Genomic DNA, 19,506 nt, shown 5'->3' with positions numbered 1-19,506 from the left:
GCTCACCTATAGCTGGACCGGGCCCAGACCACACTAGATCTGGCTCTCGGACCCATCTGGATGCACAGAACAGGGTCTGGGGTCTGAGACCCGGTCGGGTGTTCCCTGAAACCCCGGCCCAGACAGGCCCCAAGAACCTAGCCAGGGATCCTGCCCCCAAGTCAGGGCACTGTCCCCGCCAGATAACAGCAGGGAGGGGTCCGAGGGAAGAGGAGGGGCCCGGGAACCCAGGAGAAGACAGCTGGGGGAATCTTTTTGAAAACGAAAAAGAACTGGCAAGGAGAGAGCCCAGAAGTGGAACCTCTGGGAAGGGGAGCGTGTGTGTAGACGGGTAAGGATCCGGGGGACCCAGGGAATGACAAGAGGACATGGGGGAGCCAAGGCGGAAACTCGGGGGTGCCTGGGAGGGGGCTCGCGCGCCGCGGCACCGGGGAGAGGGTGGGGCCCCGGAGACCCGGGCATGCGGGAGCCCGGAGGTAGGCCGAACGGAGCGGCCACGGAAGGCCCCCGAGGGGTCGGCCGTGGCCGGCAGAGCCCCAGCTGGCCGGAGCGCCTGGGGCCCGGCAGATGACTGGGGGTGTGTGTGAGTGGGTTTCGAAAGGTGACAGCACCGTCCCTTTCCCCACCCCACCCACTCACCTGGGCTCGCCGCGCCCGGTCGCCCAGCAGGCAGCCCCAGCCCCTGGCCACTCCGTCCCGCCGCTGGCCGCAGCGCTCCTCCGGCGCCTCCTTTTGTTTGTCCCTCACTGCACCACTCAGCCTCCTCCGCCCCGGAAGTGACGTCACCGCCGGGCGCGAACGCCGTGGCCAGGGCGTCGCCATCTTTGTGTGGGGAGCACTCTCCTTGCCTTCACCCGCTCTCTCCTCCGCGCTAGCGCCATACTGCTTCGTGGCGGAAGAAGAGGACCTCGGGGTCAGCCCCCTTAAAGGGACAGGGAAGGCTGCAACCTTCAGACAGTGTTTGGGGACGAGGGGGGAAGCCGCTGAGGCGGAGGTGAGTAGCTGGTGCCCGAGCGTGCCGCCCCGAGGTCGTGTGCCGAGGCTGGGAGGGCCTGCTAACGGTTCCGAGCTTGGTTGTGCCGCCGTGCTCAATGCGTTTGGTGCTGTTCGTATAACGGAGTGGCTGCGCCGAGTGATTAAGCCGCCTGTGGGAGTAAGTTGCGCCCGCGACTCCCTGGTCCGCGCTGGGACACTGGGGCTGGTCCTCTCTGCACCCCTGTCCTCGCCTACGAGCCTACGAGGGAGAAAATGAAGCCCGAGGTAACAGCAAATTCTGGGCGGAGCTGGATTGGAACCGGGTCCCTGGACTCCACCTCTACCATTCCATGTTTCCTCCTGGGTCCTCGCAGTTCCCAGGCTGATCATAGTAACGGCAGCCAAGTTAAAAAATAATCCGTACGATGGAATACTGTGCAGACGTTAAAACGATGAATGTTCAGTATGCACTAATATGGGACGACTTCCAAGGAACCTTAGGTGAAAAAAGGAAGGAGCAGAAAAAACAGCGTTGGTGGGTGCTTCTGTTTGTGTAAAGGGACGGGTGAGGGTGTGGGTATCTGCGGGTGTGCTCCCCACGTGTCTGATAAGATGCACAAGTTAACTATGGTTGCCTCGGACAGGAGAACTAGGGTCCTGGGTACCGGGGCAAGGGAGAATAATTTGCTACTATGTGCACAGGTTGGTTATTAAAAATAAGGCCGGGCACGGTGGCTCACGCCTGTAATCCCAGCACTTTAAGAGGCTGAGGCGGGAGGATCACTTGACACCAGCCTGGGCAACATGGAAGGACCCTAGCTCTACCAAAACAAAAATTTAAAAATTAGCCCTTTTGTGCCCTTCCTTTTGCTCTTTTCCTGCTGTGATAATGGGTCTGGTTGTCATCTGTGGAGTATGTATCATGCTCTGTACACCTGTATGTTGCTCTTGCTCTATAATCCTATCTTTCTCTCCTCAATAGACCTCATTTTCATGCTTGCTTTAAAAAATAAATAAGTAAAAATAAAAATTAGCTAGGTGTGGCAGAGTGCACCAGTAGTCCCAGCTACTGGGGAGGTTGAGGCAGGCTAATCCCTTGAGCCCAGGAGTTAGAGGCTGCAGTGAGCTCCAATCACACTGCACTCCAGCCTGGGTGACAGAGCCAGATCCTATGTCTAAATAAAGAAATAAAAATAAAAATGATGAAGATAGTAATGGCTCCCATTCATCATGTATTGAGCCAGTGCCTAATTTCAGGTCTTCTGCTAGGAGATCTTATTTTTCCCTTTTAATAAAAGAGAAGGCCTCAGAGAGGTGAGGAAACACAGCAATATCATAGCCAGGAAGTGGAGAAGCTGGAATTTGAGCTCTGGAGGGTTTTACACTAATGCCCATCACTAGCTTATCCTACTCCCTAGTGAGAAGCTTTTTTTGTTTTCAATCATACGACATTCAGCTTGGAGACTGGCACACAACAGGCACCCAGGTAACTGTTTGTTGGCTGAACAGGTGGAACAGATGGGAGAGACAACCCGAGGTGTAGAGTGAAAAGAAGCAAACATTGAAGATCAGAGCCCAGTATGGAGTCAAAGGCTCACTCCCCTCTTTCCAACCCTGAGACTATGGCCCTGGCGTGTCCTCCATGGGCCTCCATGTCCCCATCTGTAAAGCGAACAACCACAACCACAGTAGTGGACACTGAGCGCTCCCATGTGCATTCATGCTCTCATACTTTACATGCCGATTAGCCCCATTTTACAGATGAGTAAGTGAGGCACAGAGAGGTTAAGAAAGTTACTCAAAGAAGGTTCCCACAAGGCCTCACTCCCTTACTCTCTGGAAGTGGTTGGGCTCCTCGGTCTCCTTCAGCTTCCTGGGCTCATCAGCACTAATGCTTTGAGGACCTACTGGGTGCTGGGTGAGTTGCCAGAGGCTGAGGATCTGGTGCACATAGTTCCTGTCCTTGGAGTTGAGGGCTTCTGTGTTCAATGCCTTGTAGGCGGAAGCCCAGGGCCTTGGGAACACAAAGGAGGGGGCACCTAGCTTGGCTTGAGTGGAGTCAGAAAGGGCTTGATCATGCAGGTGGGGGCAAAAAAGGGACACATGAGAATTAATAGCAGTGAGGAATTCACTGTAACTACGGCCCTAACAAACCTGGGTCCACATCCCAGTCCTGGAGGGCACTGCCAGTTCCCGGAAGAGTAGTGAACTTTATTTATTTACTTTTTTGAGATAGTCTCACTCTGTCATCCTGGGTAGCATGCAGTGGTGTCATCATAGCTCACTGCAGCCTCAAACTCCTGGGCTCAAGCAATCCTCCTGCTTCAGCCTCCTAAGTAGCTGGGACTAGAGGCATGAGCCACCACACCTAGTTGTAGCGTGTTATCTGTATGTCTGTCATTTATTTTTGTGGCTACATAGTATTCCACTGTATGGATATACCACAATTTAGCCTTTCATCTGTTGATGGACATTTGGGTTTTTTCCACCTTGTGTCTATGATGAATACTGCTGCTATAAACATATACAAGTGTCTGTATGGACATATTTTTCAGTTCTTCAGGGTTATATATTAATACCTAGGAGTGGAATTGCTAGGTCATAAGGTAATTCTATATTTGGGCTTCATAAAAATTAAAAACTTTTGTTCATCAAAGAACAATATCAAGAATGTGATCAAACAAAGTCATTGATTCATTCAGTTAATTTTTGTAGATGAAGTGAGGTAGAAGTCCAACTTCATTCAGTTGCATGTAGATATCCAGTTGTCCCAGCAGCATTTGTTGAAGAGACTATTCTTTCCCCCATTGAATGGCCTTGGCATCCTTGTCAAAAATCAACTGGCTATAGAAGTTTGGATTTATTTCTGGGCTCTCAATTCTGTTCTACTGGTCTATGTCCATCCTTATGCCAATACCACAGTGTTTTGATTACTGTAGCTTTGTAATGAGTTTTAAAGTTAATGTTCCTTTTTCACATAACCTGAATATCTTTCCATGTCAGAATGCTAAAAATAATCTCACTCCTTTTAGTGGCTGCACAATAGTCCATTGTATGGACAAACCCTACAATGACATGATATTGAACCAGCCCTTAACTGATGGACATGATATTGTCTCTAATTTTTTCTCCCTCACACTCAGTGCTGCATCAGTCATCCAGGTGTACACTTCTCTGTATATCAGTATGAATATTCCTGTAGGATCAATTTCTAGGAGAGAAAGAGTTGGGTCAAAGAGTAATGTATTGGGACTGCAAACTAATACAACCTCTGTGGAAAGCAATGAGATACCTCTTGAGATACCTCAAAGAGCTACAAATAGGACTAACATTTGATGCAACAATCCCATTACTGGGCATCTACCCAAAGGAACAAAAGACACTCTATAAAAAAGACATCTGTACTAGAATGTTTATAGCAGCACAATTCACAATTGCAAAGATGTGGGAACAACCCAAGTGCCCATCAATACATGAGTGGATTGGCTGGGCATGGTGGCTCATGCCTGTAATCCTAGCACTCTGGGAGGCCAAGGCAGGAGGATCGTTTGAGCTCAGGAGTTCGAGACCAGCCTCAGTAGAGACCCCCATCTCTACTAAAAATAGAAAGAAATTAGCTGTACAACTAAAAATATATGGAAAAAATTAGCCGGGCATGGTGGTACATGCCTGTAGTCCCAAGCTACTCTGGAGGCTGAGGCAGAAGGATTGAGCCGGGAAGTCTGAGGTTGCTGTGAGCTAGGCTGACATCACAGCACTCTAGCCTCGGCAACAGAGTGAGACTTTGTCTCAAAAAAAAAAAAAAAAAAATACATGAGTGGATTAATAAAATGTGGTATATGTATACCATGGAGTTTTACTCAGCCACAAAAAACAATGGTGATCTAGCACCTCTTGTATTATCCTGGATAGAGCTGGAACCCATTCTACTAATTAAAGTATGACAAGAATGGAAACATAAGCACCACATGTACTCACCATCAAATTGGTATTAACTGATCAACACTTAAGTGCACATATAGTAATAATATTCATCAGGTGTCAGGCAGGTGTGAGGGTGGAGGAGCAGATGGGTATATACACACCTAATGGGTGCAGTGTGCACCATCTGGGGGATGGACACGCTTGAAGCTCTGATTTGGGTGGGACAAAGGCAATGTATGTAATCCAAACATTTGTATCCCTGTAATATGCTGAAATTAAAAAAAATTTTAAATTATGATACAGAATAGTTTATGAAGAATATTCACATATTAAAAAAAGAGTAATGTGTGCTATTATTAAATTGCCCTCCAAAACTTATATTAATGAACACTCTGACCTGGTATTTTTTAAATCATGGATTATGACCTTTTAGTGCATTGTAGTATTAGTTTGGTGGGTCTCAATCTTCATATTTTTTGCCCAGCTAAGAGGCAAAAAATAGTGTTTCGTTTTAGTTTGCATTTTATTAATTATGAATAGGGTTCAGCATCTTTTCAAGGTTATTGACTGTTTTCTTTTTTTGTGAATTTCCCATTTGTATCTTTTGCCTACATTTTTTTCATTTTGAGATATTGGTGTTTTGTTATTGATTTGTAAGAATCCTTTGTATGTTAAGACTCACGCTATATTTAAATGGCCCAATTACTTATTTGTCTCCTTTATTAGATTGTGCACTCCTTGAAGGAAAGGAAGTGTCCTATGCACCCTTGTATACATGGTGGCTAGTATAGGGAATAGCACGTAATAGGAGTTCAGTAAATATTTGCTGAAGCAATGAACAGGTGTGTACCACTGTATGGCAGACTGTGCACCAGGTGTTGAGAATAAAAAGATGAACAGTATAGAGTCCTTGTTCTAATAGAGCTCACAGCCTGGTGCTAGAGATAGACATTCATTCTCTCATTCAGCAGCCACTCTGTGCCAGGTGCATAACACCCATTGGAAGGGCCAGTGTGGTATGATGAGAAAGACGCCAGGACTAGGACTTGGGTGACCTGGTCCTGGTGGGAATCTGGGTGGGCCAGTTCCCCATCCCTGGTTATCAGCATCTGCATCTATAAAGTGTGAGTGCTGGACCAAATGCTCTGCTTTCCCCTTGAGCTTCTATCAGTCTGTACTTCTTTGGCTCTTCCAGGAAATAGGAGTCAATGGCCCAAGGAGCCATGGTGTCACTGCTTAGAGCCTCCCTTGTGCCGCAGTGGTAGTGACTACAGGCTTTGAAGGCGGAGTCCTGCGTTAAATATTGGCTCTGCTACTTGTGACCTCTGGCCTTGGGTGTGTGACTTAACCTCTTGATGAAACCTTTCTCATAACATTAAAAGTGAAGGGACCTGACTTAGAGTAGACAAAATCTTAGAGACAGAAATGGATAGCCGGCCAGGAGGGTAAAGGGGCATTATTGTTTAATGGGTGTAGAGTTTCAGTTTTACTAGATGAAAAGAATTCTGAAGATGGGTGGTGGGGATGGTTGCGTAACAATGTTATTAATAATACCACTGAACTGTATACTTAAACATGGTTAAGATGGTAAATGTTATGTTATATGTCTTTTACCCAAAAAATGAAAATAAAAAAAATTTTAAAGTGATAGGACCTGTAAGGTGCTCAGCAGGGCACCTGGCACAGAGTGTGCAGTAAATAAAAGGCCATTGTCATTACCCTCAGGGCCATTGATGGGCTGACCGGTGAAGACCTGCTTCCTGAAAAAGGGGTGAGGCATAGGGGAGGGGGGGATGTTGGAGGTTGGTGTGGCCTGGGAAAGGCTTGCCACAGGGGCCCCCAGCTGTCTCCGAATGAGTTAAACAAGTCCCTGGTGAGAGCTCCCAACCCCCACCCCCACCCCTGCTTCATGGGAGAACTCTGGCCTGGGAGGCCAGGAGTCCTGCCTCATACTGGGCGCAGACCAGCACCATCCTGCTGTGGGCCTCTCTGAAGTGAGGCCACAGTCCCCTCCTGGGGCATGGAAGTTGCCCTCTGCCCAAAGTCAGGCAGCCTCAGGGCCAGGTTGCCCAAAGCCAAGATGGGGCTGGCTCTGCCTGCCCCCTGTGCTGGAACACCCTCCAGGGCACCTGCCAGTATCGCTGGGTGAGAGCAGCCCACGTAGCCTCCTGTGCCCTACCTGCCCTTGGCTCAGATCCCCCATGGCTTCCCCCTCCCTTTCAAGTTCCCAGAAACTGTCCCCACTACACCCGCACGCTAACAGACACAAAGGTGTGTACATGCTCCAGTGCAAACACTCACATGCACATGAAGTCACAGCCACACACAGATGTACCCAAGTTCAGAGCTGGATTATGCCTTTCATGGGCCCCGTTCTGCTTAAAAGACATAAAAAGTATATTTTACAACTGTTGGTATAAAGAACAAATATTATCCAGACTGGATTCATCATTACACATTTATTAGTATTATATTATTATCTTTTTTCTTATTCTAAGAGAAATTAAAATTAAAACATTTTCACAGGCCTCTCAAAGTACTGTGGGCCCTTGGGCCTGCGCCTCCTGCACCTCGTGGAGAAGTTGGCGTGCCCGTGTGCATGTGTGAATTCACACACGTTTAGCCCCCCATGCCATAATATATGAACCCATGAGTGTTCATTCATAAGGTGCCCTCTCTATTAGTCACATCTGTCATTTACTGGATGCTTGCTATGTGTCAGGCTCTAGGTAAATTGCTTTCCATGATTTATTCACTTTGTGGATAGGGAAACTGAATATTCAGAGAGGTAAAGTGGCTTATCTCGGGTCACACAGCCAAGGACACCAAAGCCTGTGCTCTCATCCTTCTCCATCTCTTGCCCCTGCCCTCCTGCTAGGGGTTTGCTTGGGGCGTGGGCCTAGATGGGCACCAAGGGTTCTGCAACAGTAGACAGACCTATCCCACGGGAGACACGGGGTAATGCTCACTCCTGTGCCCAAAGACTTTCCTGGGCACACATGCCACCCCCTACGCTGCCAGTCCCCTGTGTTAAAGCATATCCTGGGGTTTCCAGCCCTAGCCCTGAGGCTGCAAGACTGGCTAAGCATATCCTTGTCCAGCACAGGCAGGCAGGTGCCACCCAGCTCTCCTTGCCCTCTGTGAAGCCAGGTGCTCTGGACACCTACCAGGCACCACCTTTCCAGAGAGCTGGCAGTGCCCAGAGAAGGTTGAGGGGCTCAGGTTGAGGCAGGGGAGAGAAGAGGGCCACAGCTGGGATCTTTTCCTCCTGAATTTCTGCCCTGAGCTGGCACCAGGTGTACAGATGGCTGTAAGGCGCTCGAGGGGCTCAGTATATGTGTTGTTATTTTGCCATTATTACAAGTCTCCTCACCCCCAGTAACAGGGGTGAGGATAACAGCTGCTTTGCAGAGCTCACTCACATCCAGTGGTCCTGTGTTATTGCCTGAGACAGAGTGAGTGCTCAGTAAATTAGAGCTGATTGTGTTACTGTTATTCGTATCACCATCATCCAGTGAGATGAGGAAGGCCTGACTTAGGATGTTGTCACTTCAGGGGAAAAGATTTGATAGACACAGAGGCTGATGTCAGGGAGGGTGTCAGAAAGAGGATCAAACTACCAGGCAGCCACTGGTTTTGATCTGGGCAGTGGGGAGGCAACAGAGTAGGGTCCTGGTAGGATGGGATCCATCTGGAGGTGTCAGCAGGATATGGTCCAGGACAGGAGCAGCCAACCCTGCATTTGGCCAACCCAGGATCATCCCATCCCAAGAAACCCCCTAAGTCCCAGACTGGCAGGACAGTTGGTCCACCTGGAACACTCAGGGGCACAGGTGCCTAAGACTGCCAGCCCTAGCCTGGGCCCTGGCGTTGGGCCTCACGTCCCCTTAGCTGAGTGCTCTGAGGCTGAAGCACCAGACTGCCTCCCCTGAGGTGACACATCTTGTAATGTCCTTCCTGGGATGGTAGTAACATTACCCTGTTGCTCCAAATCACAGGTTCTTAGCCCCAGGGATCAGGGAGTACTTCCTGCAGTCCAGTCTCAATTCTGAGAAATTGGAGGGTGAGCTCTGGACAGACTGACTTCTCAGCTCCTGGAGTCCGTCCAGCTCACTTCCACTCCCAGGCGTTTGCACGTACGGACCATTCTCTCCACCTGGCACACTGTTCCCTGGAACTCAGTCACAGCCTCCAATACCTTGCTTGGTGCCCTTGTATTGGGCAGGCGCTCCAGGAGCGCCCTCTAGTGTCTCATTGTATTAGTTTCCTAGGGCTGCTGAAACAAAGCAAGGCACGCCTCGTTTTATTGCGCTCTGCTTTATTGCACTTTACAGATACTACATTTTTTTTTTTACAAACTGAAGGTTTGTGGCAACCCTGCGTCAAGCAAGCCTGTCAGTGCTATTTTTCCAACAGCATGTGCTCACATTATGTCTCTGTCACATTTTGGTAAGTCTCATTTCAAGCTTTAGTATTACTGTATCTATTATGGTGATATGTGATCAATGACCTTGGATATTACTGCTGTAATTGTTGGGGGAGCCACAAACTGTGCCTGTATAAGATGTCAGACTTAATCAATGCTGTGTGTGTTCTGACTGCTCCACCGATTGGCTGTTCCCCCATTTCTCTCCCTCTCCTCGGGCCTTCCTATTCCTCTGAGACACAACCACATTGAAGTTAGGCCAGTTACTAACCCACGATGGCTTCTAAGTGTCTAAGTGAAAGGAAGAGTCACACATCTCTTATTTAAATCAAAAGCCAGAATGATCAAGCTTAGGAAGGCATGTCAAAGCTGAGACAGGCCGAAAGCGAGGCCGCTTGCACCAACAGTTAACCAAGCTGTGAATGCAAAGGAAAAGCTCTTGAATGAAATGAAAAGTGCTACTCCAGTGAACACAGGAATGATAAGAAAGCTAAACAGCCTTATTGCTGATATGCAGAAAGTTTTAATGGTCTGGATAGATGACCAAATCAGCCACAACATTCCCTTAAGCCAAAGCCTAATCCAGAGCAAGGCCCCAACTCTCTTCGATTCTATGAAGGCTGAGAGAGGTGAGGAAGCTGCGGAAGGAAAGTTAGAAGTTAGAAGTTAGCAGAGATTGGATCATGAGGTTTAAGGAAACAAGCCAATGAAGGTGGCTGCACTAAATAGCAGATTTTCAATGTAGATGAACCAGCTTTCTATTCAAAGAAGATGCCGTCTAGGACTTTCATAGCTGGAGAGGAGAAGTCAATGCCTGGCTTCAAAGCTCACACTTCGAAGGACAGGCCGACTCTCTTATATGGGGTGAATGTAGCTGGTGACTTTAAGTTGAAGCCGATGCTCATTCTACCAGTCTGAAGATCCCAGGGCCTTTAAGAATGATGCTAAATCTACTCTGCCTGTGCCCTATAAATGGAACAACAAAGCCTAGATGACAGCACATCTGTTTACAGAGTGATTTACTGAATGTTTTAAGCTCACTGTTGAGTCCTACTGCTCAGAAAAAGATTTTGTTCCAAATGTTGCTGCTCATTGACAATGTACCTAGTCACCTGGAACTCTGATGGAGATGTACAAGATTAATACTGTTTTTTTTTTTGCCTGCTGACACACATCCACACTGCAGCCCATGGATCTGGGAGTAATTTTCATGTTCAAGTCTTATTATTTAAGAAATACATTTGTAAGGCTATAGCTGTCATAGATAGCGTTTCCTTTGATGGACCTGGGCAAAGGAAATTGAAAACCTTCTGGAAAGGACCCACCATTCTGGATGCCATTAAGAACATTCGTGATTCCTGACCGGGCACAGTGGCTCACTCCTGTAATCTTGGCACTCTGGGAGGCCGAGGCAGACGATTGCTTGAGCTCAGGAGTTCAAGACCAGCCTGAGCAAGAGCAGACCAAGTCTCTCTACTAAAAATAGAAAAATTAGCCTGGCGCGGTGGTGCGCACCTGTAGTCTCAGCTACTCTGGAGGCTGACGCAAGGGGAGGATCACTTGAGCCCAGGAGTTTGAGGTTGCAGTGAACTACAGTGACACCCTAGCCCAGACAATTCTCTAGACCCAATCCCTTCCAAACCCAGCCTCTTCCCTCAAGGTCTTTCAAAGCATTTCTGAGCCCCGAGGACTAGCAGTCTGGCCAAAGGTGGGGCACTTCCTTCTGCTCTTCATTCAGTCATCAGCTTCTCCTAACCATCTTTGCTGGCCCTGCCCTAGCATCGTGCTGAGACTGCAGCGGGGACCAGGCCCACCAAACCCTGCCTCACAGTCCCTGCGGGGTAAGAGACACTCCATAACCATAGTTGCCTTCATTCATCCAGCAAGTATTTGCTGACAAGTGGACAGTTGTGCGTGATGGCTTGGATTGTGCCCAAAAAAGATATGTTGATGTGCTAACCTCTGAATGTGACCTTGCAACAGTTCAGTCCCATCTTCAGCCTCCAGTTCCAATTTTAGTTCTCGTGCTCTTTCTACCCCATCTGCAGTGACTTCCTCCACTGAAGTGTCGAACCTCTCAAAGTCATCAGTGAGGGTTGGAACCAACTTCTTCCAAACTCCTGTTCATATTGATATTTTGACCTCCTCCCAGACATCATGAGGTTTTTTTTTTTTTCCTGAGGCTTTGGGGCTTGGACTGAGCCACACTACCAGCACCCCAGGGTCTCCAGCTTACAGATGGCCTGTCGTGGAACTTCTCAGCCTCTATAATTACGTGAGCCAATTTCCTTAATAAATCCCCTCCCATCTATCTATCTATCCATCCTATTGGTTCTGTCCCTTTGGAGAACCCTGACTAATACATGTCTAAGAGTTAAGAACTCCAGGGGGTGGGGGTGGGACTGGTCCTGTAGGGGGCACCGTTTGTCAGTTTTATGTCTAGGAGCTCTACCAGGGCAAAGACAGGGAGGCTGGAAGGAGAAGTCTCACTGTGCAGTTCCCAGGAAGCTTCAGCAAAGCCTGGCCAATGGCATTGGCTATTGTCCATCTTCCTTGTTTGGCCATCCTAGTGGCTGTGCAGCGGTGTCCTATTGTGACTTCTCCATATCGTGACATCTCTCTAATGACTGACATTCAGCATCTTTGCATGTGCTCGTTGGCCACTTATATATCTTCTTTGGAGAAATTCAGAGTTATGATTTGCATACATTTTCTCCTATTCCATGGGTTTTTTCACTTTCTTACTGGATATCTTTTGAAGCACAAAAGTTCTTAATTTTGATGAAGCCCAGTTTATTTTCTCTTTTGTTGCTTGTGCTTTTGGCGTTATGTCTGCAAAACTCAAGGTCACAGAGATTTACTCCTATGTTTTCTTCTAGGAGTTTTATCGTTTTTGCTCATACTTTCTTTTTTTTTTGAGACAGGGTCTTGCTCTGTCACCCTAGGTTGGAGTGCAGTGGCCTCATCATAGCTCACTGCAGCCTCAAACTCCTGGGCTCAAGCAATCCTCCCACCTCAGCCTCCCTTGTAGCTAGGACTGCAGGCTTCTGCCACCATGCCCAGCAAATTTCTTTTCTTTTTTTTTTGGAGACAGAGTCTCACTCTGTTTCCCAGGGCTAGAGTGCTGTGACATCAGCCTAGCTCACAGCAACCTCAAACTCTTGGGCTAAAGTGATCCTCCTGCCTCAGCCTCCCAAGTAGCTGGGACTACAGGCATGCACCACTATGCCTGGCTAATTTTTTCTATATATTTTTAGTTGTCCGGTTAATTTCTTTCTATTTTTTAGTAGAGACGGGGTCTCGCTCTTGGGCTCAGGCTGGTCTCGAACTCCTGACCTCAAGCGATCCACCCGCCTTGGCCTCCCAGAGTGCTAGGATTACAGGCGTGAGCCACCGTGCCCGGCCCCCAGCAATTTTTAAAGATGTATTTTGTAGAGATAGGGTCTCACTATGCCGTCCAGGCTGGTCTTGACTCCTGGCCTCCCAGAGTGCTGGGATTATAGGTGGGAGCCACCTCACCTGACCCAGATTCATTCTTTTTTTTTTTTTTGAGACAGAGTCTCACTTTGTTGCCCAGGCTAGAGTGAGTGCCGTGGCGTCAGCCTAGCTCACAGCAACCTCAAACTCCTGAGCTCAAGGGATCCTCTTGTCTCAGCCTCCCGAGTAGTTGGGACTATAGGCATGTACCACCATGCCCGGCTAATTTTTTCTATATATATTTTTAGCTGTCCATATAATTTCTTTCTATTTTTAATAGAGATGGGGTCTCGCTCTTGCTCAGGCTGGTCTCGAACTCCTGAGCTCAAACGATCCGCCCACCTCGGCCTCCCAGAGTGCTAGGATTACAGATGTGAGCCACCACGCCCGGCCTCATTCTTTTACATGTAGATACCCAGATGTCCCAGTACCATTTGTTGAAAAGGCTATTCTTTCACCTATTTAGTTTTCTTGGCACCCGGTCAAATGGCAGTTGAGCATAAATGTGAGAGTTTATTTCTGGACTGTCCGTTCTGTTCTATTAATTCATAGAGCTATCCTTAAGCCAGTACGACACTTTCTTGGCTCCTGTGGCTTTGTGATAAGCTTTGAAATTGTGCGTTGTGATTCCTTCAACTTTTTGCTTCTTTTTCAGGCATTGACTCTTTTGATTTGTCTGTTAAATCTCTTTTAGTCTGTAGTGCCCCAGCCTTTTATTATTTCTTGCAATTTACTTGTTGAAGAAACAGGGTCATTTGTTCTGTAGAGTTTCCATCAGTCTGAATTTGTTGATTGCACCTCTGTAGTGTCACTTAACATGTTCTTCTGTCTCTGTATTTTAGTGACTCACTGTGATCTGATTTAGGTTCACTCTGTAGGAGTAATTCCCAGGTGGTGTGTGTTTCCAGAGTCAAAACATGATGTCGGGTTGATGCCATCTGTGATGTTAGGGGCTATCGGTGCTCCTCACCTGGATCATTTTTTCATTAGAGGTAATTTGCATTTTGAAAGGGTCACTCTGCCTGCTGGAGTGTGTGTTGTGTGTGAATGCCAGAGTTGTTGTGAGGACTGAGTGGGATAATCATGGAAGAAAGCACTTGGCACGTGCCTGCCACCAGTAACCACATTGTTGTTGCGTTGTTGTTATTGTTAGAGCTGTTGTGTGAGACCCAAGTCCTGAGCTTGGAGTCATTTTCTGGCCAGGGCTCTCTCTTCCCTCCTCCTCTGCCCGTGGAGGAGAAGTCAGCAGTGCCCCGTGGCTCTGGGCGGCATGTTCAGGAATTCAGCAGCCAAATGTGTGCACCTGGTGGGGGCCCTCTGGGGAAGGAAGGCTGGAGCCTCGCTCACCCGGTGCTTGCACCAGACTGTAAGTGTTCTACCCCCAATGCTCTGCCACCTGCATGGCCCCGGCTTGGTCTTGGCTTCAAAGCTGTGCATGAGCTGCTTCTTTCAGGAAGCCCTCTCTGACTGCAGGCTGATTGTGGACCCCTTCCTTGCCCCTGCTTCTCTAGTTTGGAAGCTGTAGCTCTGCATCAAAACGAACTGCTGGGGGTGCTGCGGGGTTGCTGCTGCCTCCCCATCATCCCCAGTGCCCAGCCCAGCACCCAGTACACAGTAGGTGCTCAGTAAATGTTAACTGTATGAGTGTGTTATGCATAAGCCCAAGAATAGGCACTGTTTCCTCATTTATCCAAGCACTGTGTGACATACTTAAAAGTTGCCCTTTTGAACACCCCACATTTCTGGGTCCCCTCATTATCTCTGTCTCCCTCCTAAACCCATTCAACTCCACTCACTTTCTCTGTTCTTCTCCCTCTCAGTCTGTGCCCTCTACTCCTTCCCACACCCTAAGCCTCCCTAAACTCCCCTCACTCCAACTTCTATCCCCCAGCTGCCCCCACCCCCACTGTCCCTGACTCAGCTTCACTTTCTTTTTTAATAGAGTCTCATTACGTTGCCCAGACTGGCCTCGAACTCCCAGGCTCAAGTCTCAGCCTCAGGCTCCCTGGTAGCTGGGACTACAAGCACACACCACTGTGCCTGGCTTTTCACTTCATTTTTTTAAGTATGATGTATCCCCAATTTAAAAGCAATTCCAGGCCGGGCGCGGTGGCTCACGCCTGTAATCCTAGCACTCTGGGAGGCCGAGGTGGGCGGATCGTTTGAGGTCAGGAGTTCGAGACCAGCCTGAGCAAGAGCGAGACCCCATCTCTACTAAAAATAGAAAGAAATTATATGGACAGCTAAAAATATATATATAGAAAAAATTAGCCGGGCATGGTGGTGCATGCCTGTAGTCCCAGCTACTCGGGAGGCTGAGACAGGAGGATCGCTTGAGCCCAGGAGTTTGAGGTTGCTGTGAGCTAGGCTAACGCCACGGCACTCACTCTAGCCTGGGCAACAGAGTGAGACTCTGTCTCAAAAAAAAAAAAAAAAAAAAAAAGCAATTCCATATATCATTGAATTCATTATACCATCAACTGTAAAATGCACTGCTATTTTGTGGACTAGAAAGGGGACAAGTGCCAGGTAAACTCATGCTATAGATTGTAAGACACGTCTGAATTCAGAGAGAAGGGGCAACGCAAGAGAATGCACGCACCGGAATCAATTGAATAGATACGCTCACCACAGAAAACTTAGAAACAGAAAAGCACATGCCCAAAAATGAAGTCCCCTATAATTCCACCAGTCAGAGAGAACATTTCTTAACTTTTTCATAAAGTTCTTTGCAAGTTTTTTTCTCTTCATACTGGTCACAGAAAACATATATATTTTATATATATGTATGTGTATATGTATACACACACACACACACACACACACAAATATATTTTAGGGTGTTTTCTTTACAAAACAGAATCATAGTCTACATGCTATTTTGTAGCCTGTTTATTGATATCAGTATATTACATTGACCAATACTCTCCTAAAATGTGATTGTTTCCCTGTCACCTGGGCTAGAGTACAGTGGTATGTCATACATAGCTCATGGCAACCTCAGACTTCGGGGCTCAAGTGATCCTTCTGGCTCAGCCTCCTGAGTAGCTAGGATTACAAGCATGTGCCACCACACCCAGCTAATTTTTTATGTTTTGTAGACATGGGGTCTTACTATGTTGCCCTGGCTAGTCTCAAATCCCTGTCCTCAAGAGATCTCAAAGCCACGCCCAGATTCCTGATGCACAGAAACCATGATAATAAATTTTTTCTTTCTTTTTGAGACAGAGTCTTGCTCTGTGGCCCAGGCTAGAGTGCCATGGCATCAGCCTAGCTCATAGCAACGTCAAACTCCTGAGCTCAAGGAATCCTCCCACCTCTGCCTCCCAGAGTGCTAGGATTACAGGTGTGAGCCACCAAGCCTGGTCTCCCACATTTTTAATCATAAAAATAAAACATTTGTTTCAGAACATTTGGATAATAATTGTAACAAAAAAAAATAAAAAATGTCTGTTAACTAACTAATCAAAAATAATCACCACTAACATTTTGGTTATAACCAGATTTTCCCTGGCAGGGATCAACGTTGTTTTAAACTGTTTTGATGTGTGCTGAGTGCTAGGCCCGGTGATATGTGTCAGGGATTCAGTGATGGGACAGGTCTGTCAGTGTTGGCAAAGCACCAGTGGGTGCCGGGCCCCGTGCCGGGCTCTGTGAATCCTCACATTGGGAGGATTCCCAGGCTATGGAAGAACCTGGCCTGACCCTTATGCCAATGGTTCCTGGGTGAGCATGGGGGACCTCCAGGCAAGTGACCTGGGGCTGAGACCTGCTGTGGCAACCACCCGTGGGTCCTGGCCAGCTTCTCCTCTGCCCTTGGGCTGGTCCTGAGCCTCTTTGAGCCTCCGTGTCCTCATGTGGTAGGTGGGGTGGTCATTGGCACCTCTAGTGGAGGTGCTGTGGGAACCGAGTGAGCGCACAAGCTGCAGTAAGGATTCCCTATTGGCCACAGCAGGTGGCTGAGACAAATGTTAAAGACCTGGCTCCACTACCAACCAGCCCTCCGGGACTGGCAAACCTACAGGAATGGAAGGTTACTCAGGGACCACAAAGCCCATGCTCCCGTTGTGCTGATGGGAGACTGAGGCCAGCAGGAGTCGAAATACCTGTCCGGTGTCACCCATCCCAGGCAGGCTTAGGACCAGAGCTTGGCGGCTTTCAGGCCTGGCCTGGTTCTGCGCACCTGTGAGTGAGCGGGGAGCTGGCCTGGAAGGGACACAGGAAAGGAAGGAGCAGGCTGGGAACAAGGACCCCTGAGACTCTCGGGACTGGAGAAATGTCCCCCTCCCCTGAGTTAGAACATGGCCTTGGGTCAAACAGGCCTGAGTCTGAGCATATTTGCGGTGGGACCTTGAACACATCACTCCCCTGACTCCACCCTCCATTTTCTCATCTATAAGTTGGGCCCAGCCAGATCATTCTGAAAGCTAAATGGAAGAACTTAGTGAGACCTTTGTAAACAGAAGCTGCTGCTGTCACTGTTGCCATTGCCCTGTCCCTGTCCCTTACCTCCTGCTCCTTCTCCTTAGCCCCCAGCCCTTCTTGGGTCAAACCATACCTGGCTATGTCAGGGTTGTGTCTCAGGACACATGGAGCTAAGCAGGGCTCCACCAGGCAGGCGCTGGGCAGCCCTGCAGGTGGTTGGGGGGGGCGGTGAGGCTGGGGTTGCTGGAGTGGGGAGGAGGCCTGGGAGGCAGGCTGAAGCCTGCCCTGCATTGGGGGAACTCTGATCTCCGCCTCCTTCCTGGAAGTGGATGGGGTGGGGCTATGGCCTAAAAGCAGCTGGGCGGGCCCAGACTCTGACCTTCCACTTGCTTGTCTACAGCTCGTCATGACCAAGCGGCTACAGGCCCAAAGGCTGAACGGGATCGACCACAACCCCTGGTGAGCTGGCCGGGCTCGGGAGGTGTGGAGGTGTCCTCTCGGGCGTGGGTTAGCCACCCCTGAGTTACCAGGGGTACCCAGGATGGTCACGGTACACAGACTGCAAGATTTGCAGGCACAACCCAAGAGAGGCAAGACCCAAGACAACAGGCTTGGGTCGGAATCTCAGCATTACCTTACTTGGCTGTGGCACTGGCACAGGTGACATACTTGCTCTGAGCCTCAGCTCCCCAGTTGCAAAATTGAAGTTAAGGGCCTTGGGGAGGATCAGGTGAATTGCTCTCTAATTGCAATAGCCATTTTCCTGGGCACCAGCCTGAGAGCTTTGCAGTGATTATGTCATTTCCCACTTGGTATGGAGTGAAATAAGCTTAGATAAGTAAGATCAGAAAGTAAGATACAGTTGGCTCTTCACTAGATGTTTGCGGAGTTGATATTCTTTTCTTTTTTGACTTGTTTTAAGTACAAAAGGAACATGTACGTATTGTCACTAGTGATACAATGTATACCATGGGAAGGTGCGAAGCTTTAATAATCTTCCCACTCCCACCCCCACCTTTGGCCACCTCTATATATTTGAAAAAAAATAATAATGGCCACCAGCTGGGTGTCCTGTAATCCAATCGATTCTGGCACTGTCAACCTGCAAACAGCATCAGATCCCACAGGTTGTGAGCTCAGTCCCACAAAGACCACCCCTACATGAGATGCCAGTCACAAGCACAGGTTGTGGCCTGTGCTTCTGACTAGCCACCTATAAATCGGGGTTCCCACGACCTGGGCTCCAATTTGCTAGAGCAGCTCACAGAACTCAGGAAGGCACCTACTTACATTTACTCACTTATTATAAAGGTCATTACAAGAGATACATATGAACACCCAGATAAAGAGATGCATAGGGGGAGGTATGGGGAAGTTTCCTCCAGGAACATCCATGTGTTCAGCTCTCTGGAAGCCCTTGGAACTCAGTCCTTTGGCATTCTTACAGAAGAAGCTTTAATAGCCATTGGTTTACTGGCTTGACCTGCAGCTCCTGTCCCCTCCCTGGAATTCAGAGGGCACCACTGAAAGTTCAGGCATCTAATCACATGGTTGGCTCCTCTGGCAACCAGCCCCAGCCCCACCCACCATTCCCATCCCCATGTTATCTAGGCCACCTCCCCCAACCACCAGTCATCTGTTACCATATAAAAGGCATCTTTTTTTTTTTTTTTTTGGAAGCAGGGTCACTCTGTCTGCCCCTGGTAGAGTGCAGTGGCATCATCATAGTTCACTACAACCTCCAACTCCTGGGCTCAAGTGATCCTCCTGCCTCAGCCTCCCAAGTAGCTTGGACTAGAGGTGTGCACTGCCATGCCCACTAATTTTTCTATTTTTAGTAGAGACCAGGTCTCAGACTGGTCTCAAACTCCTGAGCTCAAGCTATCCTCTGGCCAGGGCCTCCCAGAGTGCTAGGATTATAGGCGTGAGCCACTGCTCTGGGCCCACAAAAGATACTCTTATCAATCCAGAGAGTCCAAGGAGTTTAGCCACTCTAAATTAGAGGGAAGAAAAGCTTACAGGCAGGCTCAGAAAGGCTCTTCCTGACTCGCAGACCCAGCAGAGTTGAGGGGGGAGCTGTAAGACTCCCAAACCCACTCCTGTGCTTACAGAAGGGGAAAGTGAGGCCAGGAGAGGCTAAATTTCCTGCACAGGCAGGGCAGAACAGGAGCTGGCCTGGAAGGACTACAAGGCACAGGCAGGGATGCCAGGAGAGTCAGCAAAAGAAAGTCCCAGGCTCCTGCCACCCTCCGGGATTAGGACCCTGGAGGCCTGATCAA

The 19,506-nt window shown here is 48.6% G+C and overlaps 2 protein-coding genes across 14 annotated transcripts in view; one reads left to right on the top strand and one right to left on the bottom strand.

Moving 5' to 3' along the window:
* Positions 1 to 757, bottom strand: part of LRRC8A (leucine rich repeat containing 8 VRAC subunit A) — a 31,646-nt gene extending 30,889 nt beyond the window's left edge. For 2 of the 3 annotated variants that reach the window (XM_069476892.1, XM_069476896.1), the window contains exon 1: positions 640 to 757. The gene's annotated coding sequence lies outside the window, so the exon portion shown is untranslated. Of the gene's footprint in view, positions 1 to 6; positions 278 to 639 lie in introns of those variants that run through there. The other variant, XM_069476893.1, reaches the window with a different exon arrangement.
* A 44-nt stretch (positions 758 to 801) lies between these two features.
* Positions 802 to 19,506, top strand: part of KYAT1 (kynurenine aminotransferase 1) — a 28,500-nt gene continuing 9,795 nt past the window's right edge. The window contains exons 1-6 of one of the 11 annotated variants that reach the window (XM_069476899.1): positions 802 to 994; positions 9,264 to 9,348; positions 11,508 to 11,600; positions 13,668 to 13,794; positions 13,956 to 14,168; positions 17,628 to 17,686. In XM_069476899.1, the coding sequence (XP_069333000.1) occupies positions 13,734 to 13,794; positions 13,956 to 14,168; positions 17,628 to 17,686 (333 nt within the window). In that variant the 5' untranslated portion in view covers positions 802 to 994; positions 9,264 to 9,348; positions 11,508 to 11,600; positions 13,668 to 13,733. The other 10 variants (XM_069476900.1, XM_069476898.1, XM_069476908.1 and 7 more) reach the window with 10 other exon arrangements.

This window comes from Eulemur rufifrons, chromosome 7 (assembly GCF_041146395.1).
Source record: "Eulemur rufifrons isolate Redbay chromosome 7, OSU_ERuf_1, whole genome shotgun sequence".
NCBI classification, from domain to species: domain Eukaryota; kingdom Metazoa; phylum Chordata; class Mammalia; order Primates; family Lemuridae; genus Eulemur; species Eulemur rufifrons.
The sequence above is the reverse complement of the archived record's forward strand: the minus strand, read 5'-3'. Positions and strand labels throughout refer to the sequence as shown.